This window comes from Artibeus jamaicensis, unplaced genomic scaffold (assembly GCF_021234435.1).
Source record: "Artibeus jamaicensis isolate MK-2021 breed Jamaican fruit bat unplaced genomic scaffold, CSHL_Jam_final contig_76, whole genome shotgun sequence".
Taxonomy (NCBI): domain Eukaryota; kingdom Metazoa; phylum Chordata; class Mammalia; order Chiroptera; family Phyllostomidae; genus Artibeus; species Artibeus jamaicensis.
This window is the reverse complement of record NW_026521954.1, coordinates 25,025,221-25,048,521: the sequence shown is the minus strand read 5'-3', so window position 1 is coordinate 25,048,521 and position 23,301 is coordinate 25,025,221. Positions and strand designations below refer to the sequence as shown.

The following is a 23,301-nucleotide window of genomic DNA, read 5'->3' as shown; positions in this document are numbered from 1 at the left end:
TTTTTATTTTCTTGTTGACCTTGTGACAAATGTCCCCACTTCCCCCCACCCTCTGCCCGCCTCCACCCTGCCCTGCCCCTCCCTCTTCCCTCTGGCTGTCACCTCACCGGTGTCCGTGTCTATGGATTATGCACATCAGATCTTTGGCTGATCCCTTCCCCTTCTTTCATTCAGTCTCCCCCTCCCCCTCTGTTCTGACAGCTGTTGGCCTGTTCCATGTGTCCGGGCCTTTGTTTCTGTTTGGTTTGTCAGTTTAGTCTGTTCATTAGATTCCACATATAAGTGAGATCATATGGTATTTGTCTTTCTCTGACTGGCTTATTTCGCTCAGTATAATGTTCTCCAGGTCTGTTCATGCTGTCGCAAAGGGTAAGGTTTCCTTTTTTACGGCCCAGTAGTATTCCACTGTGTGAATGTACCACTCACGTACCGGTGGGGACTCAGGTTGTTTCTAGATCTTGGTTACTGTAAATAATGCTGCTATGAACATAAGGCTGCGTATAGTCATAAATAAATATATATATATCCCACATTTATCTTTTATTTTATTTTTTAACTAATATATTTTATTGATTATGCTACTACAGTTGTCCCATTTCCACCCTATATTCCCCCCTGCCCTGCACCCCTGCTTCCATCCACATTTTCCCCTCTTAGTTCATGTGTATGGGTCGTGCATATAAGTTCTTTGTCTTCTACATTTTCTATACTATTCTTACCCTCCCCCTGTCTATTTTCTACTTACCATTTATGCTTCTTATTCCCTGTTCCTTTTCCCCTTTCTCCCCCTCCCCACTGATAACCCTCCATGTGATCTCCATATCTGTGATTCTATTCCTGTTCTAGTTGTTTGCTTAGTTTGTTTTTGTTTTTTAGGTTTGTTGATAGTTGTGAGTTTGTTGTCATTTTACTGTTCACAGTTTTGATCTTCTTTTTCTTAGATGAGTCCCTTTAACATTGCGTATACTGAGGGCCGGGTGGTGATGAGCTGCCCGTCTCCACCCCTCCTACCGGTCTGGGTGAATGCATCTTCTTTAACTCCGTGGTTGTCAGATTTCCACACAGTTCGATTTTCTGGCAGTTCTGGTTATTTTTTGTTTTTGAATTTGTTGTCGTCCTTCTTTTGGTTGTTCACAGAGGCACAGTGTGTTTGCTTTCACCGCCATCTTGACTGGAAGTCTATGTACTGCACTTGTTCCTTCATCCACTGGTGGACACTGAGGTTGCTTTCATGTATTGGCTGTTGTGAATAACGCTGCTATGAATATGGGTGTAGATGTCTTTTAGAATTAATGTTTTGTTTTCTTTGGCTAAATACCCAGAAGTGGAATTACTGGGTCATATAGTAATTCTGTTTTTGATTTTTTGAGGAACCTACATGCGGTCTTCCACGGTGTCTGCACCAATGTGCACGCCTGTCGCCAGTGCCGGAGGGTCCCCTTTCCACCACATCCTCACCCGCACTTGTCTCTTGTCTTGGTGGTGACAGCCATTCCCACGGGTGTGAGGCGACACGGTTTGGTGGTTCCAATTTGCGTTTCTCTATTGGTGAGTAGGGCTGAGCACCTTTTCATGTGTCTGTCTCCATCTGTCCTCCATGGAGTGGTGTCTACTCAAATCCATTGCCCATTTTGAAATTGGATTGTTTGATTTTTTTCTACTGAGTTGTATGAGTTCTTTATATATTCTGGATATTAAGCCCTTATTAAATACACGATTTAAAAATATTTCCTCCCATTTGGTAGGTAGCCTTTTCATCTTCATGATCTCCTTGGCTCTGCAGAAGCTTTTAGTTTGATTATAGTCCCACCTGTTTATTTTTGCTTTTGTTGTGTTTGTGTGTGGTGTCGAAGCCAAAAACTCACCACCAAGACTGGTGTCAAAGAGCTGGTTAGCTGTGCTTTCTTTCAGGAATTTCATGGTTTCAGGTCTCATGTGGAAGTCTCTAATCCTCTTGAGTTAGTTTCTGTGTGTGGTGTGAGAGAGTGGTCCACTTTCACTCTTTTTCATGGGTGTCCAGTTTTTTAAACATCCTTTATTGAAGGAACTGTCTTTTCCCCATTGTATATGCTTGGCTAATTTGTAATAAATTAATTGGACATACATGAATAGGACTATTGCTGTGCTTTCTTTTCTGTTCTGTTGATCAGTGAAACAGATTTTATGCTAATGCCTTACTGTTTTGATTACTATAGCTTTGTAGTAAAATTTGATCAACTTGATATGTCCAGTTTTGTTTTTCTTTCTCAATATTGCTTTTGCTGTTTGGGTGTTTTTTTGTGTGGTTCCCTACGAATTTTCAGATTCTTTGTTTTATTTCTGTGAAAAGTGCCATTTGAATTTTGGTAGGGATTGCATTGACCCTGTAGATTGCTTTGAGTAATATGGACATTTTAACAGTAATAATTCTTCCAACCTACGTATTTGTGTCTTCAATTTTTTTCATCAGTGTTGTGTAGTTTCAATGTACAGGTCTTTCACCTTCATGGTAAAATTTATTGCTAGGTATTTTATCCTTCTTAATGCACTCATAAATGGGATTGTTTATACATTTTTCTTTCTTTTTAAAAAATATTTTATTTATTTACTTTTAGAGAGGGGAAGGGAGGGAGAAGAGAGAGGGAGAAACATCAACATGTGGTTGCCTCTTACGTGCCCCCCACTGGGAGCCTGGCCTGAAATCCCAGCATGTAACCTAGACCGGGAATTGAACCAGTGACCCTTCGGCTTGTGGGCTGGCACTCGATGCACTGAGTCACAGAGTCAGGGCAAATTTTTCTTTCTGGTAATTTATTAGTGTATAGAAATGCACTGATTTTGGTGTATTGATTTTGTATCCCGCAACTTTACTGAGTTTGTTTATTAGTTCTGACTGGATTCTTTGGGGTTCTCTCTGTATACTGCCATTTGCAAATAAGAACAGTTTTACTTCTTCCTTTCCAATATGGATGCTTTTTATTTGTTTTTCTTGCCTAATTGCTGTGGCTGAGGCTTCTAAAACTATGTTGAATAAAAGCGGTGAGGGTAGGCACCCTTGTCTTGTTGCTGATCTCAGAGGAAAAGCTTTCAGTTTTCCTCCACTGACTTTGACTTTAGCTGTGGGCTCATCATATATGGCCTTCATTGTGTTGAGTATGTTCTTTCTGTATATCCTCTTTGTTGAGGGTTTTTTAAAATCATAAATGTATGTTGAATTTTGTTAAATGCTTTTTCTGCATCTGTTGACCTGAATGTAGGATTTTTATCCTTTGTTTCGTTAATGTGATATATCACATCGATTGACTGGAGGATGTTGACCTACCCTTGCATCCCTGGAATAAATCCCACTTGGTCATGGTGTATGATCTTTTTAGTGTATTTTTGAAATCAGTTTGCTAATATTTTGTTGAGAATTTTTGCATTTATGATCACTCAAAATATTGACTCATACTTTTCTATTCTTGTGATGTCTTTGTCTGATTTCGGTATCAGGGTGATGCTGGCCTCATAAATGGGTTTGGGAATGTTCTTTTCTCTTCTGTTTTCTTTTTTTGGAAGATTTTAGAAGGATGGTATTAATTTATTCTTCTTTCAATATTTTATAGCATTAACCAGTGATGTGCTCTGGTCCTGGGCTTATGTTTGTTCAAAGCTTTTTGATTTCTGATCAATCTCTTTGCTAGTAATATGTCTGTTCACATTCTCTGTTTTTTCTTACCCGGTCTTGGTAGGTGGTATGTTTCTAGCAATTTTTACTTTGACTGCCTTTTTGAAAATGACGTTAAGGTCAATAAGTGTGAGTCGTGGCTATTATCATTGGTATTCATAATTATCATAGTATTATAATTAATGATCTTGGTGAGTAGTAGCCCTAAATGGCTTTTAGAAATACAAGGGAGTGAAATGAGTCAGAGAAGGAGAAGTACTGTATGATATCACTTAATGTGAAATTTAAAAACACCACGGAGCCCTGGCCGGTGCTGCTGGGTGGTTGGAGCGGTGACTCGTAACCAGAAGGGTTGCGGGTTTGATCCCCAGTCCGGGCATGTACGGGAAGCAACCATTCGATGTTTCTCTTTCTCCCTTCCTCTCTCTCAAAACAATGAAAAAAGGTCCTTGGGTGAGGATTTTTAAAAATGCACACACACACACAAAACACAGAAAAGGAGAGCAAGCAGCCCTGTGGCTGTCCGAGGTGGGCGTAGGTGGCCAGCAGGTACAGGCTTCCCCTAATAAGATGGAAGATAAGCAAGTATAGCAGATACATGTGGTCCAGATGAAAGAGAGGAGTGGGAGGAGGAAGCGCCGGGGGTTTGGCTATGGCAGCCGATGTGGGGACTTGACGGCCGCCGTAGTGAGTGGGAGGGTGTGACAAGACCAAGCCCGTCGGCCTGGGCCGAGCCCTGCTCTTAGGACAGGACGTTGCCCCTGCGTCCTGCTTGCAGGGATGTGACAGGCAGTTTTTCAACGCCACGGTGCAGTTCGCCAACATGGACCTCCTGCTGGGCTACATCAACAAACGCACCTCCGAGCTCGGTGTCACGGCGGAGTACGCCACTCTGGGCGACTACTTTCGCGCCGTGCACGCTCACAATGTCACCTGGCAGGTCCGCCACCACCAGGACTTCCTGCCCTATTCCTCAGGTACCAGCCCCTGGGGGTCAAGGGTGGCGACTTGGTGTGATGGTGAGCACTCACTGCAGTGTCCGCTCTGTCCTGCTCTGGCAGCCTGGGAGGCTGGCCCTGTCCCCACCTACCTGTCCCACCAGGACATCCTGGCTGCTGCGCACACATGAAGCCTGGCTCCCAGCATTGCCCACACGCAGCAGGCTCCTCCCACCGTGCTTTTGCCCTCGTAGTGCTCCTGGCTGGAAGCACCCTCTCCCGCCTTCTCCTCCCGCATCCCTTCTGCTGATCTTGTAATGTCGCCTCCTGCAGGACTTTCCCTGATGTGCAGGCCCCACCAGGTGGCCCCTCTATGTGTCCGCACACCCCAGCTTTCCTTCTGTTCCTACATGGTCATACTCGGGGGACCCTGTGTGCTGCGCACCTGCTTCCTTGGGGCCAGGCCGGCGCGGGCTACGACCAGCCCAGTGGAGGGTTAGGAGATGGTCTCAGGCTGAGCCTGCGTCACAGCTGCGTGCAAGTTAGGGAACTGTTGTGCCTCAGTGAAATGAGGACATGAATGGTCCTTAGTCTATGGGTTTGTAGAAATAAAGTGATTCCAGGAAAGCTCACAGCTTAGTGTCCAGCACAGGGCAGCGGCTCAGCAGATGCAGCTGTTACCAATTACCATGTCATCCCTGGTCCTGTGGGGCCAGGTCCTGCCCTGGGTGTGACTGTGCAGTCCCTGCCGAGGAGGCTAAGGCAGGGCCGGCAGGTGCACCCCTCCCAGGGCTACACCCTGCCCCATGTGAGCTGCGTGGTAGAGTCTGTCATTCTGCCGGCCTGCGGGTGGGTGAGAAGAAGCGATGCCCAGTGGGTGTGCCGAGGGGAGCTTGGCTCCTGGAGGAGCCCCCTGAGTGTGGAGGCTCTGCTCAATGGCACTGGCCATGTGGGAGGGCTGCGGGCCGGGCTGGTGCTGGGTGCAGAGCTCAGGTGTTGGCGTGTCCTAGCCTGACGTGGACCCTCATTGCAGCTTGGGGCCGTGGAGGACCAGGTCTATCTGAGCCCCCAGCCATGGCCTCCCCCTCCCCCATCCCATACCTCTCCTCCCCAAGATATGGCTCCCTGTCCCAGTCTGGCACAGGTCCTGGGGGGAGACAGGGAAGGGAGGCCCAGCCCAGGCCCCACAGGAGGCAGGAGGCAGGAGGCAGGAGGCAGGAGGAGGGGGAGGAGAGGAGGAGGAGGGGGGGGGGAGGGGGGGGGGAGGCGGACAGGCCTAGAGGCACTCGTCCCTCCCCACCCACCCCACCTTGGTCAGGGCTCATCCTCTGTCTGGGTCTGACAGCGACTGCTGGGGTCTCTCAGCTCCTTCCAGCGACCTCCTGCCCTTCCTCCCCAGCCGCCAGTGGGAGCCGCTGTAACGCAGGCCTGCCTGGGATGCCCCACTGTCCCGCAGTCACACACACAGGCTGCTGCAGCGCTCTGGGCCCTTCTTAGTTGGGTCCTGCCTGTCCCCTCGTCTCACACTCTGCAGCCCCAGGGCTCCAGGCCCTTGTCCACAGGTGGATGCAGGCTTCCCCCATCCTCCCTGAGTGTTCTTGTCCCCACCAGGACCTGCAGCCCCCTGGGGCCGTTCCTGGCCTGGCTGGTGCAGGAGCCCTGGGTGCAGCCGCCCCAAAGCCTTCCCGGGTGGCCCATGCTGACTGTGCCCTCTCTGGCCCCAGCTCTTCTGGGCTTGGGCTTGGGGAGCTCCGTGGGCAGGAAACTCACACCCACGCCGGCCCTTGTCTTGCAGAAACACTGAAGGCCTGGACCGGCTTCTACACGTCCCGCAGCCAGCTGAAGGGGCTGGCGAGGCGGGCCAGCGCCCTGCTGCACGCCGGGGAGTCCATGTTCACACGCCACATGTGGCCTGCCCCCCCCCGGGCCCTGGACCCCGCCTGGGCCCTGAAGCAGCTCCAGCAGCTCCGCTGGGCCGTGTCCGAGGTGATGTCACACTTTCCGGTGACAGTAGCAGGACAGGACCTCCTGTGCAGGGCCATCCGCATCCAGCCCCTAGTCCTTGGGTCCACTTCACAGATGAGAACACTGAGGTCATCCTTGGTGACAAGGCTGGGGCAGGCTGATGTGGGGCCCTCTGACAGCATCGGCTGGGGCTCCAGGGAGCTTCAGAGCTGAACTGACCCGGAGGGCAAAGGGCAAAGGGCAAGGTGGAGCAGCCTCAGCCCCGCTGTGGGGGCTCAGGCACGGGCGTTCCCTCTCTGAGCCCCGCCTCCCTCCCTGCACCACGAAACCATGTGCGCCCCCAGCTGGGCGGTGGGGCCGTCCAGTGTGATAATGAGCACAGCCCACTGACCCTCAACTGCCTCACAGCAGGTCACTCCCGGAGAGCCTGGTGGCTCTTGTATCACCAGGGAAGGCAATGCCACGATGTGAAGCCAGGACAGGTCCCTTCCTAAAGTCTGTTGTCTACCCAAGGTGGGGGACTTACTCAGGTTATGGGTTTCCTCAAGGTCAGAAAATGATAGGCAAGGTCAGCCTCCCTGAGCCTCAGTTTCCTCTCTGTGACGTGGGAGGGACTGGGACCTGCCCCTCTCCCTGCTCCTGCAGAGAAGAAGGGTGCCTGGCCTGGGTGCTGCCAGGTGCCTAGGGTGTGCTTTGCAGCAGCAAGTCCTGACTCCACTGTTCCCTCACCTGGTGGGGACCGCAGGTCCAGCACCATGACGCTATCACCGGGACGGAGGCCATCAAGGTGAGCGACATGTTTGTGAAGCACCTGCGTGCAGGGATTCGGGGTGTGCTCCAGCTGATGTCCTCTGTTGCCCTGGATACGACCCAAGCCCATGCAGGTAAGCGAGGCCCTGCAGGGTGGGCTGGGGACCTGAGGACAGGCGGGGCTCCGGTCCTTTCTGAGAAGAGAGCCTGGGGGTCCGGGGAGGGGGCCTGGACCACCTGAATTTCAGACTCAGGAGTCACTCGCCTCACGTGCTCTGACCCTCAGCCTGACCTTGGGTGGGTACTGTGACCTTCCTAAGCCTCTGCTTGCTCGCCCTGCACAAGGCAGGGCTGGGCACTGGCCCGGCCCACTCCCCACAGCAGTCGGCGTGGTGCCCTGTGGCCTGTGTGCCAGCCAGGACAGCTGCTGGCCCTGTGCTCTAGCCGAGGACAGGGACAGACATGTGGCTGTGGGCTTGCCTGGGGTCATGCGGGCAGGAAGGGGTCAAACCCTCGGCCCCCGCACTGCCCTGCTTTGCCGAGGGAGCAGGTGTCCTCCGGGACCTGGTCTCAGCCTGGCCCCTGGCATGCGTCCTGAGCTCAGCCTGGGTACACGTCATCTCGGTGCGGCGCCAGTGACCGTGAACATTTCACGTGGACGCAGGGATGACCATACCTCTCTGAGGGGCCCGAGGGGGTTTCAGACCCGGAAAGACTTTCTGTGCACAAGGCTACGCCCTGCCCTGAGTCCCCACCCTCAGCCTGCACCCTGTCACCGTGCATGTCTTGCCTCTGGTGCCACTGCTCACCCTCCCCTCTGCGTCTGTGTATGGCCCCATCCCACCTCCACATTCCGGGTGGCCCGTGGGGACAGGGCAGCACACGCAGCACCTGCCCACAGGGACTGGGGTGAGTGGGAGGGACAGCTGTGGAGAGAAGCTAGAACCAGGGCAGTGACCGCGGTGCCTGGGTGGCAGTCCCTTCCCATGAGCTTATGTGGGTGGCGCCCCAAGCCAGGAGTGGGCGGAGACGGCTGACAGGGAGGCATCGCCATGGCAGCCTGGGCAGAGGCGGGGGCTGGACACTGTGCAGTGTGCTCAGGGGTCGGCGGGCGTGGCTGGAGCTCACAGTGGGTGGGGCGCAGGGTGGGCCAGAGAGGGGTTTCAGGTTCGTACAGCAGGGGTCTCGGAAGCTGGGCTAGGCAACTGGACTCGACCTTCCAGGCTCCAGAGAATTCTCCGATGACTCAGGACAGGCACTCAAATTCTGGGAGCCAGGCCTCAGGAGCGGGGTGCCCTTGGGTGGGTGACTCTGCTTCTCTGGGCCTCCCTTTCCTCATCAGTTGGGTGTGCTCACGAGGCAGGTGAGCGAGGAGCACGGGGAACCTCAGCTGTCCAGAGGGGGGCGCTGCTCCCTTCCTGCCTTCCCTGCCTGGCTGACCACCCCGCCCCTCCCTCTCCATGGGCTCCCTGGGGGCTCCGCAGGGCGGGGGGCTCGCTGCCCATTTCTCCCCCGCTGAGGGGCCCGATGAATGACAGCATGTGAGGCCTGTGCTCTGTTGCAGGCCCGGCGACCGAGGCTCGCTTTGCTGCTGTCTACAACCCCCTGGCTTGGACGGTCACCACTGTCATCAGCCTGCCCGTGGGCTTCTCCAAGGCCAGTGTCACAGATGAGTCAGGACACTCTGTGCCCGCACAGGTATACGGGCGTGATTTTTGCCGCTGCTGACCCCTGCTCGGGCCAGGCGCTCCCAGGAACGGGAGCCGCTGAAGTGAACATCCCCCACCCCCACCCTCGCCGAGGACGTCAGTGTGGGGGGTGTCCACCGAGGACCTGTGGGGTCTCCCCAGGGGACTGACACTGGGCCTTGGGTGTCTGGCATGGCCAGATGTTCCCAGGTACTGTCCCCTCCCTGGAGCGTGTCAGGTGGGGTGTGCACAGCACGGCGCACACTTTCCCTCCCCCTCCCGTGGGGACTATTTAGAGTCTAGTGTGAGTTTCCACTCCTCCCAGGACAGGCCTCCAGGCGTCCTCACGGGTGCTTTGTGGGGGTGCTGAGGTTCGGGGCGGGGGCCCATGCTGCCTGGAGCCAAACCGGGCACCCCAGGGCACCTGGCCTGTCACCCTGTGGCCCCTCCCTGGGTGGTGGAGGAGGAGCTGCTGTCAGCCAGCCATTCGGCACACGCTCCTCCGGGCTGGTTCCGGGGCCCGCTCTGGGCCAGCTCTGGGCTAAGCTTTGTGTCTCTGGCCAGGGCACTGTGGGAAAGGGGAAGACACAGAAATGAAGAATCAAGGTGTGGAGTGACGGCCTGGGAGCCGGGAAGCCATCCTCAGCTGAGACGGAGGAGGGGGAGTCCATCTGACCCGGAGGGGCTGGAGGAGGGCAGTGGTTTGCACACACCCGGCACATAACGCCTCTTCCCGCCGAATGCAGCTCCACTTGGAGGGAAACACTGAACGATATCCGCTCCGTGTCAGGCCTTGGTCTAGGCACCGGGATACTGTACTAACCAAAGGCCCTGCCCGCGGGGGCCCGTGTTCGGGCTGGAGGGACAGGCAGTAAACAACATGAGAAAATACAGACTGTGACCCTGATGGTGGAGGGAAATCACTAGAGCAGGGTGTTGGGGGGACGAGATGTCTGCTGAGTTTCAGGTGGACCCTGGGTGGGAGGGGCTGTGCGGCAATTGTGGGTACGCTCACAGGGCTCCCCGAAAGGCCTCCCATGGGGGCTCAGAGACTGCATGTTCTCCCTAGACAGTGGGGGGGGGGTCACTGAATGTGCCCTTCGAGTCCCCTCCCCAGATCAGAGAATGGGGGATAAGAAAGGCCATGGGGTGCCCTGAAAGCACCCCTCGTGCAAAAGTAGAGTATTGGGGAATAACGTTGCCCCCTTCCCAGAGAAGGCCTTCCAGGTAGAGGGAACAGCATGAGCGATGGCTCAGAGGCAGGGAACAGCAGGCGTGTTGGGGAGGAAGGGCAGTCGGTAATGCTGGTGCCCAGAGGGAGGGTCGCAGGGGAGGGAGATGAGGCCAGGGATGGATCCCACTGAGCAGGACAGATGCAAGGAGGGGAGTTCAGCTCAGTGCAGCGGTGTGAGGACCCTGCCGCCCCCTGGGGAGTGAGCGCCCCACCCAGGAGAAGGGTTAGCTGAGGGTTACCGAGGAGACGGGTGTCTTCCGGCCCTGAAACACCTGTCACACCCCGTCCCTTTGGCCCTACAGGTCCAGAAAGTGAAGGAGGCACCACATAAATATGACCTGCATGTGCTTGCCACAATCCCTGGCCTCAGTTACCGGTACTATAGCATCAGGCCCACCAAGGAGGCCCAGGAGGGCGATGGAGCTGCCAGTGCCACCAAGGCTTTCACCTCCAAGTTTGACCGCAGGCTAAGGAGACACACTGGGCCCCGGGGCAGACGCCTGGTGCCCGTGGACAACGGGTGCTACACTGTCTTCCTCGACTGGGACACCAACCTGATGCACAGCATCTGGGAGAGGTGAGGTGCAGCCACGGCTGGCTCTGAGGCGGAGGCGTTGCCTGTGGCCTGGGCTGGCCTTCCTTCACTTGGGCTTTTATTTCCTCATCTGCCTGGGAGAAGAACCTGGTTGGGGTGGAGTCCTTTCTGTCTTGTACCATCTTTATTTCTAGGAGCATGAGTTTTGGCTAGGGCAAGAAAGTCTGTCTTGAACTTTTTTTATTCCAGAGCTGTTGATTCTGGGGAGAAAAGGGTGTTAAAGGATCCCCCATCCCAGGGAACAAATATAATATTCATTTTACTCACTTTTTAAAACTTAGAGGAACATAAAATTCTCTCATCTACTCACCCATCCACCAAACTCCGCATCTCCCCATGTGTTCATTCATTCACCCACCGCTGACTCCCACCTGTTGTCTGCCACCCACCCACCCACTCATCTCTTCACCCATCCACGCCTCCATTCTCCCACCTACCCTGCCCATTTATCCACACCCCATTCCCATCTGCTCACTCAGCCATCCACCCATCTTTCTACCCATTCACACATCCATGCCGATCTTCACTCAATCTGGAGCTACCTCTTCACGGCAGAGTGAACAGCTGACTCCTGGGGAGGCCTCCCTGGTCGTATAGGGAGTCAGACAACCCTGTTTCCCCTCAAGCCACATCCCCAGTAGTTTTCGTTCCGGCCCAGCCGCCTGTGCCAGAACACCTGCTTCCATCTTCTGAAGGGACCGCCAGCTGGCAGTGTGGGAGGACCCCCAGAGGAAGTGAGGGGGAGGAGGAGAGGGAGGGGGCGTGGCTGCGAGGGGAGTGTTGCCTGGCGCTCAGCCTCAGGCCACCCCTGGGATGTCCCTCTAAATAGGGTCCTTCTTGAGAGCATGTGGCCAGTAGGGGGGCTAAGAGCAGGCAGTGTGGGGGAGCATCAGAAATGAGGTGCAGCCCCCCACATGTTCTGAACTCTCCAATCAGGTGGAAGAAGGTGGAATCTGACACTGGCTTGGGGGGTCCTTCACTGGGCCCCGTGCCCCATCTGGGCTGCCCTGGTGAGGGCTGCCTCCTGCTCACCACCCCTTTCTTCCAGCCCTCGGATGCCAGCATGTAAGCCAGGTCCTTCTGTCCATCTGCCGGAGCCCATCTGGCTCTGGACTCGGCTGAGGAAAGGGGAGTCCCTTATGGGGCTCCCTGAAGTTCTAACTGGGGCTAAACGGCAAAACCAGCGCCTCATGCATCATTGAGGTGGGGGAGCTGTTGGAGCTGGGAGTGGGGGGCTCAGGGGAGGCTTTGGGGTTGAGGGGAGACCCCGGGTCAGGCCTGAGGCCATGAGGGGCCAGAGAATCCACCGGCATAGCCGAGGTGCCGCTGCTCCACAGAAGGAAGCCACCTGTGCAGAGGCCTGGGGTGGGCGTGGGGTGCGCACTGCCCAGGCGCCGGCACAGGCTTGGTGCGGGGCTGCCTTTTTCCTGGATAACAGCGGTATCTGTGTGATTCCCATGCCGCTCAATTTGCCTCTTTAAACAGTGTGTGTGTTGATGGACTTGAGTGCGCTCGCAGAGTTGTGCAAGGCTCGCCACATTCGGTTTCAGGACGTGTTCATCACCCCGAAGAGAAGACACGCCCTCCCCGTTTCCCACTCCCCGAGGGCCCCGGCAGGTCCAATCTATTTCCTGTCTCTGCGGGTTTGGACGTTTCATAAAATGGAAGCAGACCGCATGTGGTCCTTTCGTGACTGGCTTATGGCACGTAGCTCCACATTTCCAAGGGTCATTCATGGCGCGCATTTGTCGAGTACTGCATTCCTTGTTCAGGGCTCAGTAATATTCCACTGCTTCCACACACTGCCTGTATTTGTCCAGTCTGTAGCTGATCGGCCTTTGGGTTACTTCCACTCTTTGGCTCTGAGGAATAATGCTGCTGTGGAGATGCACGTGCGTGCTTGTGTGTGGTCACAGCTTTCCTTTCTCTTGGGTAGGTCCCTCGGTGTGGCATTGCTAGGGTAAACAGGACGGACCTGCGTCTAGCCATCCGAGGAGCTGCTGGGCTGTCTCCCACAGCGACCACTCGTTTTCCAGCCCTGCCACGGTGTGTGGGGGTCCCTTCGTCCCAAGGACTTGTCAGGGCCTGTCTTTTCAATGACAGCTGCCCTCGGGGTGTGAAGTGGTACCTCGAGGGGTTTTGATTTGCATTTCCCCGCTGACCATGGTGTTGAGTGTCTCTTGCTGTGCCCACTGGTCATCTCTATGTCTTCCCTGGTGAGATGTCTGCGCGCGTCCTTTGTCCATTTTAAAACTGGGCCATCTCTTTATTCCTCACTTGTAGGAGTTATTTATCTTTTTCGGATAAAGTCCCCTGTCAGGTGTGACCAGCCAATCTCCTGATCTGTGGGGGGCTTTTCACTTCCTCGGTGGCTGCAGGGGGCTGTTTATGAAGGAAGCCAGGCGGGGAGCCTGGGAGCAGATGGGAGCGGCCTGGGATGCCAGACCAACAGAAAGGGTTCTCTTCTCTTCCCTCCATTTGAGGGGCTCAGAGGGGCTTCGTGGACACCTGCTCTTCCTTCCCGTCCCTGGCGCCATCCCTAAGAAAGCCCGAGAGTGGGTGTAGAGGTGTCTCTTCCCCTTCGGCTGCCTGGCAGGGCGACATGCTGATGGGAACGTGTGGCTCAGACCACACAGGTCCGCGGTCCAAACCTGCGTGGACAGGCTCTGGCCTCCCCACCCCCGCCTCTCCCTCCCCCAGTGACTGGGCGGGTGGGGGCTGCGGCGTGGCAGTGGGCCTGCGTCCTGGCTGTGCGAGTCCTGCGAGTGGGGTCTTGGGCGATGTCACACTGCCCGCCGCGGGAACCTTGGCGGAGACTGGCTTTGTAACCCCTGCCTGTGGGGTCATGGGTGTTTGACCACGGGAAGTGGGTGAGGGCTCTGGCGTGGGACCTCTGGACAGCTGGAGTCAGCATGAAAACCCATCCTTGAACTGTAGGGACTGCTGGAAGGGGGGGCGGGTCTGCTGCTGCTGCCAGCCACCTGGGTGACCCCACACCGCCTCTGTGGGCAGGTCCCTCTGTGGCAGCGTTGGCCCTGTGCTTGTGCCCCTGTGGCTTGTCACGCAGCCTCTGTCCCCTCCTCCTCTGTGATCCACTTGGGGGCAGGGAGGGACTTGGATGGGGTGTGAAGGGCTTTGTTTTTTTAAAGATTGTATTTATTTGCTTTTAGACAGAGGGGAAGGGAGGGAGGAGAGGGAGAGAAACATCAATGTGTGGTTGCCTCTCAGGCGCCCCCCACTGGAGACCCGGCCCGCAGCTCACACGCGTGTCCTGACTGAGAATCGAACTGGCAACCCTTTGGCTTGCAGGCCCGCGCTCAATCCACTGAGCTACACCAGCCAGGGCGTGAAGGGCTTTTATCCGAACCAAGTGCCTGAGCTTCATGGAGCCTTTGTGCCGGTCACTTCCCTCCCCGTTCACGGCTGGTGACTGTGGGGGGGGCAGCTGGTTCCAGTTCCTGAGGGTGGCCCCCAGGAGACACTGTCCCTGACAGCAACATGGTGTTCTCTTTGCTGCCTGGCAGACAGAGTAACCGGACGGTCCGTGTGACCCAGGAGTTCCTGGAGTACCACGTCAACGGCGACACGAACCTGGGCCCCGTGTCCGACAACTACGTGTTCGCGCCTGGGCGGCCTGCGAGCCCCGCGTGGAAAGCGGTGGGGATGGAGGTCGTACACGGGACTCTCATGACTGAGATCCGGCAGTACTTTTACAGGTGCGCGGGCCTCCGTGCGGGCTGTGCCCAGCACACAGTAGGAGCACGCGGGCGGGTGTCGAGGGCCCATCTCTGCTCAGGTGCCCAGCTCCTGGGCTTGTGCCTGGCACAGTCTCACCTGATGGAAGTCGGATGAAGAAGTGGATCGCACCGAGGCTCCACCTGCATGTGCCGGGGCGGGAGCCCGTGGGGCCAGGGACGCACTCACGGGGGGGCCGCCCGCGTCTCTACTAACAGCACAGACCGAGGCCGTTGGGCCTGGCCGGAGCCCTGCACCATTGCACCATGGGGCACCGGGCTCCTCCCATCCTGTCCCTGAGAAGGCACCTGGGTGCCCAGGAGTGGAGGGAAGGGGGAGGGAAGGTGTTCTGGGAGCACCCGGAGGCTCTGGGAGGTGCTCCTGATTCGGTGCTTTCCCTCCAGGACTGTGAATGCCAAGAATCCCACGTACGCCATCTACTCCCGCCTGGCCCACGTGCCACGTGGCTACAACGGGGACCTGCTGTGCCACCGCATCGAGCAGCAGTTCCGGGTGGGCCCCCTGCAGCTGAACCGTGAGGCCGTGCTGCGGACCAGCACCAACCTGTCCAGCCGGCAGACCCTCTACACGGACAGCAACGGCTTCCAGGTGCAGCGCAGGCCTTACCGGCGCCACGCCAACAACACCATCTCCCGGGTACGCCTGCGGTGCCCGTGGACACGGCGCCCACTGGTGCAGCCCTGAGGGCGCTTCCCCACCGGCACGTGGCGGCAAAGGCTCTGGGGAGAGCCCGTCTGGGCCCAGCCCACTCACTGTCATTCAGGGCTGGAGACCCAGGCTCGGGTCAACCTGGTGTCTGAACTCCGGGGCCACCATGCGCCTGAGGGTCCTGTCTGTACCTCAGTTTCCTCTTCTGTACGAGGAGGGGCTCGTCAGAGAGCCATTCTGTGGAGGAGGGGGTGGCAGCTGGCCAGGCCGAGCGGGACCTGACCTGTGTTCGGTGTTCTCAGCCTGGACACTGTCGGCAGTGGAGCCACAGTGAGTGTGGCCCAAAGTCAAATGCCAGGGTCAGCTCCCATAGCCTTTGGCCCCAGGCTGGGTGACCCCAGGCAGGTGACTTAGCTTCCCTGAGCCTGGGAGCCCTCCTGGGAACGGGGGTAGCTCCTCGCCCCAGAGCTGTGAGGGTCCCCTGGGAGAATCCAGGTGAGGCGGGTGCTGGGCACCTCATACGCCCTTGATACGCCTTTGTGGTCTCCCTCCCTTGGGGGCCTGCCCATCACAGCGCAGGGTCCCCACCATGCTCTGCCTTCCTTGAGTTTCTGTTCCCCACTCTCTCTGTTTGCTGGCCTCCACCCTCTGGGGCGGGGCCCCCAATCCCAGGTCATTTAGTCTGTCAGCCCCAGGACATCCTGCCCCAGGGGACCCGGCTCATGGGGCCCTTACATGGCCAGCACCATGGCCGAGGCCCCCGTCAGGCCCATATCGCCCGCTCCCATCGGTGTCCAGAGAGCGACTCTGTGCCCCATTTACAGAAGGACAAATGGGGGCTTGAGTGGGCTTAGTTCCCCAGCTCATGTGGCCAGGGGGCAGGAGAGCTGGACATGAGCCCCCATCTGTGTACCTCTGAAGGCAGGCCCCCCACCATGCTGCCTTGAGCTGCTGCTGTGCCTGAGCCGGGGGCTGGCTGGGGTGGCTGGAGGTGACCCCTGAACAGGAGGCCTGGCTCACCTGTTGCCCGGTGTCCCTGGCCATGTCGTGCCCACAGAACTACTACCCCATGGCGCAGACGGCCTACATCGAGGACGGCAGGAGCCGGCTGGTGCTGCTAGCGGAGCAGGCGCACGGCGTCTCCAGCCAGGGGAAGGGGCAGGTGGAGGTAGGAGGAGGCCCGGCCTGGCCCGGCCAGCCCTGCCCCGCCCCACCCCATGAGCCCCAGGTGCGAGGGGCGTCACCCCACCCTTCCCTGCAGGTCATGCTCCACCGCCGGCTGTGGAACAACTTGGAACTGTCCCTGGACTACAATGTCACACTGAACGACACCTCTATTGTCCGCCCGGTGCTCTGGCTCCTGCTGGGACCCCGGCCAGTGACCACCCGCCTGTGCCAGAGGAGTGGGCTGGCCCTGCAGCACCGGCCAGTGGTGGTGCTGGGGAGGCTGACTGGTATGGGGGTGCCCAGAGGAGCCAGTTGGGCCAGGGTGGCCCTGGGTGGGTGCCCTCGGGGCCAGGCTGTGTAGGGCCGGCTGTGGCCGCACGGGTCCAGGACATAGGGCAGCAGGGGGCGGGGCTGGAGAGGGTCTGGTGACCTCTGGGATTAGGGTAGTGAGATACTGCAGGCGGAGGTGAGGTCATGGGTCCACTCTGAGAGAGTCACCCAAGTCCTCTTGTTTGTCAGTAGAGGACCCTGAAGGAGCAGCTGGGGGTCCGGAGCCGGGGAGGCTCACGGATGGACAGGGAGCTTGGCAGTGGCCTGGGCCTGCAGCAGGCAGGGTGGCTCTGTGCCTGCCAGGGGCCATCTCTCTCCCGGCCCTGCCCTGAGCACCTGCCTGTCCCCGCCAGGTCCCATGCTGCAGATTCCGGGAGTGGGCTCTGATTGGCTAGCAAGGGCAAGGGCTGCTCCTGGGTCGGTCTTGGTCCTTCCTGGCAAAGGCAGTCTTTCCCACACGGGATGTGCCGTGTCTGAATGAGCTCCGTGGCTGTGGTTGGCTCCATCCAGCTGGCCTCACTCTGGTCTCTGTTGGGTGCAAGTGAGAGAACTCCAATGTGGACGTCTGAGCCACTGGAGACTTTATTCTGGGGCTCCGTAACTGAGGGAAAGGCAGAGGTGTAACTGGGGTGGGAGGCTGGAACCTTCAGGAGACTGTCCCTCTCCTTCCTTTTGTTACCTGTGCTTCTCTCTGCCTATGGAGCTTCTTCCCTTCCACCCGGGACATGGCTGTGAGCAGCTCTGGGGCCACAGGTCTTCCCCCAACAAAGGATTTGAGACTTGGAAAGTTTCTGATTGGTCCTGATGGGATCATGTGACCCAAGCCTGGCCCAATCGCTGTGGCCTGGGGTACTGTGGGGAGGTGGTAGCTCTAGCTGCAGCCCAGATGAAAAGGAGCATTTCCTAGAAGGAGCAGGGGCTGAGGTGTCATCTGAGCAGAGAGAGCCATAGGTGACCAGACAAGGAAGGAGCTGACATCCCAGACCCCCTATGGAAAACGGGGCCCTGTGTGAGCTTCTCATCTGATCTGGAACAAGCAGTGACCTCTCTGGCCTTAGTCTCCTCATCTTAGTTTGAAATGGCTGGATGTGAGATGCAGGGTCCGTCCAGCTCTTAGGCTTGTCCTCTGAGCAGCTGGACATGTGGAAGGAGGGGCTTTTGGGGGGAAGGACCCGGGGAAGCAAAGGCCAGGGCGGGAGCCTGGGCGGGGGTCTGGGGCTGCAGTGTGGGCTGCTTGTGGCGAGGCTGGGGGTTGTCAGCTGTGATGGGACCACGGTGCGGAGAGCTCTGAATGCGATGGGGGGTCTGACCCCACACCCTCTCCCTTACCCGGCCGTCTGCTTTGCAGAGACTGGCCACAATGGCTCAGCGCCCCGTCAGCAGGAGGCCGTGACGCTGCCCCCCAGTCTGCACCTGCAGACCCTGAGCATCCCCGGCTGGAACTACAGCTCCAACCACACGGAGCACCTGCAGAGTCTCCAGGGAGGTGCGGCGGGTGTCCAAGGGCCGGACTCACCCCTGCCATCGTGTTGCTGGGCACAGCAGGCCCTGCGCACAGTGGCTGTGGCTCTGCAAGGCGACCTGGTCCTTTATCTGCCAAACGGGGTAACTGAGGCCCACAGAGAGGCGTCGAGTAACCAGGGGCAAGGTGGGCCTGGACCCAAGCCCAGGTCCTGCCCACACGATTCTCCTGTGGATCCTTCCTAAGCCCACCTGTATCTCTGCACCGCTGTCCACACCCGGCCCCACCTCAGTGCTGCCCTCAGACCACCGCCCCCACCACCGCCCTCACCACCGCTGCCATGACCAGGGGCCTGAAGCCTTGCCAGACCTGGAACATGTCCCAGGCCACTACTGGGACCACGTAGAAGAGATTTTATAAACTTCTGCTGCTGAACCAAGGACCCCAAGCTCTGTCTGTGCAGACAACACATGCTTGTTCCCCACCCAGTGGGGCCGCAGGGAGCCCCTTCTCACTGTGGTCACCAGGGACCCGCTGATGGAGGCTGTAGGGTACCACTTGCTGCCTTAGTTCTGGTGACTAGCAAGGGACGCATCACCTCTGCTCGCCTTGCACTGGCCTCACCTTCTGTGGCCACACTGCACTGGACAAGGGCAGAGAAGGAGAGAATATTCCAGGGACTGGAAGCCTGGAGGACAAGGCCATAATGACAACAGTGACTGAGGACCCAGACTCCCCAGACGCCAGTGTCAGTCACCCCTTAGAGTCTCTGGGCCTGGGCGGACCCTCCCCGGGTGCAGCGGCTGTGTGGCCTTGGGCTCCGAGCCTCGGCTTCCTCATCCATCGGGGGAGGCCCGGTCTGCCGCCTCCGGGAGCACAAGGATGTGAAATGGCGTGTACGTGTGACATGCCGGGTACAAGGGGGGTCCTCATGCCGCCTTCCTTCTGTCCTAGGCCGTCAAGGGAAGCCTAAGGCCGACCTCCACCGTGTCCTGCTGCGGCTGCACCACCTGTACGAGGCCGGGGAGCACCAGGTCCTGTCTCAGCCAGTGACCGTGGATCTGAAGGTAGTTCGCCCCCCACCCCCAACATACCGCTGCCCGGCCACCATGTCCGGCCTCCTGGGGGGACGATGATTGGGGGAGGCAGATTCCAAGGGTGACAGCCCTGACTTGGACATGGCCGAGGTGCATCAGGACACACTCTCGAAGGACCCAGCGTGGGCTCCGGTGGGCCCACCCTGTGCCCTCCTCCCCAGAGGGCCCCGCGAGACGCCTCAGGCCTCCACATCGGCACTCCACGTGGGCTGTGAGCTGCCGTTCGCCTCCTACTCCCGATCTTGCCGTGGGCACCTCCGACGCCCAGGTCCTCCGTGGAACCGTACAGCCCTAACGAGCCACCCCGAGCCTTCCTCTGTGGTGCCTTCTGCAGCCCCCCTTTCTTGGTGCTTACCACCAAGGCCGTCAGGGGTCCGGGGACTGCCCCTTCCTCACCTGGCCCCTCCCCGTGGGCCCCTCAGAGGCTGAGTGCAGGTCTGAGCCACCTGTGCCCAGGTGCGGGGTGGGGGCAGAGGCAGCCCTTGGACGCCAGTCACCCTGTGCTGCTCCAGTGGGACAGGCGAGGCTCGGAGACCCTTAGCGGAGTGGATGGCTGGGTGGACACCGCGTGCTTCCTGTCCGTGTGGACGGTGTCGGTCAGGGCGGCCAGAGCAGGTCTTGGTTAGGAGCATGCGTGGCTGTGTGACAGCTGCCGGCCGAGGAGCAGGGCCCGGGGTTTTCTCGCCACCCAGTGTTGGGATGGGGGCTGTCTCTGCCCCTGCTCAGCTGCTCTAATGCTCTCCTCCGACCCGGTCACCTGTGTCCTCCCGCCCAGCTGTCCTCAGCCAGCTGCCTCTTTCTCTTCCTGCTGCTGGCCTGTGGTCACCCCCTGGTTCAGGCCTCACAAGCAGGTGTAAGACCAAAGTGTTGGGGGTGGCGGCAGCCAGGGGCCTGGCCCTCCATGCGTGTGCGCCCTCCATCAGCACAGGGAGCCGCTCCCCGGCCTCTCTGCCCTCTCGGTCGGCAGACTGTCCCTGTCTGTGGACACCTGCCCCGTCTCTGCAGGGGTGGCTGGGTGGAGCTCCTGGGCAAGGGGGGTGGACAGCCACAACTGGCTTCCTCCTGGGGTGGCCGTGGCCCCCGCTGGGCACAGGGGGCTCAACACTGGAGGGGGGTTCTGAGTGTCCATGTGTTCCTGGGCACCTACCCCCAGCTGGGCACCTGGGAAGCAAGCTCCCCCCGCCTCAGTTTCCTCATCTATGAAATGGGGCTCCCATCCTGAGCCAGGGGATTTGCTGTGGGAATGAAATAGGGTTCGTGCTGGGCCCTGGGTGGCCGCCCCTGCTGCGGGGCATGCTCTGCTCAGACCCAGACCCTGGTGGCTCCCCCCGCCCACCGCCACTCCTCTCCCTGCAGTCCGTGCTGCGGGGGCTGGGCCCCGTGCTGGCCGTGGAGGAGCGCTCGCTCACCGGGACCTGGGACGTGAGCGCGCTGCGGCGCTGGACGAGGAAGACGGAGGATGGAGGTTTGGGAGCCCCTGGGTCAGGCCCTGGCTGCCTGTGATTCCTGGCGCTGCTCCGTGGGCCGCAGGACCTAGAGCAGGCTGCCCGCCTTCTCCGGCTGTGCCGCCTCCTGGACCTACCGCGGTGGGCAGAGGGAGGCTTCGGGTTGGCGTCTGCACAGGTGTGCGTGGGCGTGTGCAGCCCCCGCCCGAGCCCTGGGTGAGCCCAGGCCCGCAGGTGCGCCTCGGGTGGTCTGCTGTGCTGTGCCCCGCTTTGCACAGGTCCTGCTGGCTCCTGCCGACCGCAGGCTGCCCCGTGCCTCCCAGGCGTCACTCACATTGTTCCCCTGCCTGGGACGCCCTTGTCCCTTCCTTCTGGCCAGTCCCACTCAAGCCTCCACCAAGGTCGGGGCTGGGCCAGGGGCCTCCTCTGCTCTTTCTGCCCCCGTGATTGCTGTCCCACGCACCTCCTCTTGGTCCCCCGCACTCGGCACGCTGGCGGGTGTTCAGGTGGACGTTCAGGCCGTGGGGGTGAATGGATGAATGGAAGGAAGGCAGGAGGGAGGGGTGGGCAGTTGGAGCCTGAGCCCCAGGGCGTGACTTCCCAGGGAGGAGCGCGGTGAGGCAGATGAAGGCCCCCAGGGGCCTCCGTGGGACAGCTGCTGGGCCTCGAGTGCCACACAGCAGGGGAAATGCTGCCAGGTGGGACCAGGGTCGGGTTCCAGCTGTCCCTCCCCCTCAGGCGGGCACTACAGGAGGGCAGAAACGCAAGCGGCCCACTGGCAGCAGGAGTCTGGGCAGGAGGGGCTGGTCACCTAACGCACCACCAGGGGAGCCACAGCAGGGTGTAGGCAGGTGTGGTGGGCGGGGGGGGGGGGGGGGAGGGAGGAAGTATCCCAGCCAGGCAGGGGCTCCAAGGGGTAGGGCGGGAATGACTGCTTCTGCCCCTCCCCAGGCGGCTCCAGGCCCCCGCCCCCGGAAGGCCCCACTGTTACCATCCACCCGAAGGAAATCCGGACATTCTTCGTTCACTTTGGGACGCAGTGAGCTTGCGCTGACCCTGGGCCCACGGCTGCCTGGGGCTCCCACGTGAAGGAGCTGGGCCCAGGCCTGGGAGAGCAGTGAGGAGGGGCAGGAGAGCCGGCTGCCATCGGGTCGGCGATGGCAGGAGATGGTCGGACTGGGGCTTCTTATTTTTTGAAATAAAAACCGCATCATAGGGACCTGATTGTCCTCCTGGGCCTCTGGTGCCAGCCCTCTTCTCCTGTCACCTGGTGATGTCCTCCCTCCCCCCGCCACCCCCCGCAGCCCCCTGTTCACTGGCAGAAGTCACAGACAGGCAGAGTGGGAGGCCCACGGAGGCTGCAAGGGCAGCTGCCTGCGGGCCTGCGGGTTGCCCTGCTGTGTGGCTGGTGAGGTGGGGCACGGGCGCTGGGGCCCCCGCCGTCTGAGGGGTGCGGGGCTTGGCTTTCGGGTCAGGCAGGCTGTGGGAAAGCTGGTCCCGGGCAGGGCTGGGAGCTGCGGACGGATCACGTGGACCCAAGTGCAGGATGACCCGAGTGCGGGACACCCTGCCGGACACCCACACCCCCAGGCCTCCCTCCTGTCCAGGATAGACACAGGGGAGTCACCTCCTCCTGCCCTGTCCCCCTGCCCCTCCCCTGGGGAAGGCCCACGGCACTGTAAAAGAGCATACTTAGCGGTCTTCTGCCGCTGACCAGGGGCCGCATACAGAGGGGACGGAGGGCGGGTGACAGGCACCAGGGAGACAGGGAGAGGATGGGCGTCTGTGAGATGCGTCTTGTGGCTGAAGCTCTGACCCTGGCGGACTGGGTCCTGAGCACAGACACCAGGACCTTCTTTGTGTTTCTGTCCACTGTTTGTTGCCCCAGGGACCCCAGTGGCCCTCGGTGGGCTGTGCTGGAAATGGTCCAGTGGAGGGTCTGGGGAGGGTCTGTCTTGTGTTTAAAGTCCATTTGGGACAGGGACCTGGGGCCTGCGAGGGAATCTCAGCGTGTTCTGTGTCACGATTTGAAGCCTCCCTTGACCAGTGGAACCGTGGGCTGTCCCTCCTTGTCACCCAGAGCACCTCTGGGCCCTTCACACGAAGCTCTTAGTGCCGTGCCGAATCTGCAGGCTCCGCCCCACAAAACTGCTCCATCACTGACGATCTGCCACCTTCTCTGACCCTCGGCTTCTGGACATTGGCCTGTGAGTCAATGGAAGGGCTGGCTCCTTGGGTTTCTGAGGGCTGCGTGAGACAACTCTCCAATGTGCTTGGCACGGGTGCGGCACATGGTAGGCACTCCGCCGCACCTGCCGGCCGCTCTTCCCGAGTCTGTCTGACCCCACAGCTCCAGCTCCAGCGTTCACAGGTGATACTGATGCTCACTGCTGCCACTGGCTGTTTTCATGGGCTGGCGCGGATCATTTTTATACCATTTACCGTAAGAGCGCACCTTAGAGTACACACAGCATCCTCAGGGTGCATAGAACACCGAGGCTCAGAGAGGTCGGCTAACCTGCTGAGGGCCACACAGCCAGGAAGGGCTGAGTTGGGACTTCCGCTCATGCGGTGACGGAC

At 59.1% G+C, this 23,301-nt stretch overlaps 1 protein-coding gene across 1 annotated transcript in view; it reads left to right on the top strand.

The window, feature by feature from the left end:
* Positions 1–21,920, top strand: part of MAN2B2 (mannosidase alpha class 2B member 2) — a 29,780-nt gene extending 7,860 nt beyond the window's left edge. Inside the window, exons 7-19 of the mRNA XM_053672419.1 lie at positions 4,425–4,623; positions 6,380–6,570; positions 7,295–7,433; positions 8,846–8,997; positions 10,524–10,798; positions 14,341–14,532; positions 14,956–15,208; positions 16,278–16,388; positions 16,482–16,674; positions 18,066–18,203; positions 19,134–19,246; positions 20,633–20,741; positions 21,673–21,920. Coding sequence (XP_053528394.1) covers positions 4,425–4,623; positions 6,380–6,570; positions 7,295–7,433; positions 8,846–8,997; positions 10,524–10,798; positions 14,341–14,532; positions 14,956–15,208; positions 16,278–16,388; positions 16,482–16,674; positions 18,066–18,203; positions 19,134–19,246; positions 20,633–20,741; positions 21,673–21,764 — 2,157 coding nt within the window. The 3' untranslated portion in view covers positions 21,765–21,920. The remainder of the gene's footprint in view (positions 1–4,424; positions 4,624–6,379; positions 6,571–7,294; positions 7,434–8,845; positions 8,998–10,523; positions 10,799–14,340; positions 14,533–14,955; positions 15,209–16,277; positions 16,389–16,481; positions 16,675–18,065; positions 18,204–19,133; positions 19,247–20,632; positions 20,742–21,672) is intronic.
* Positions 21,921–23,301: the final 1,381 nt, after the last annotated feature.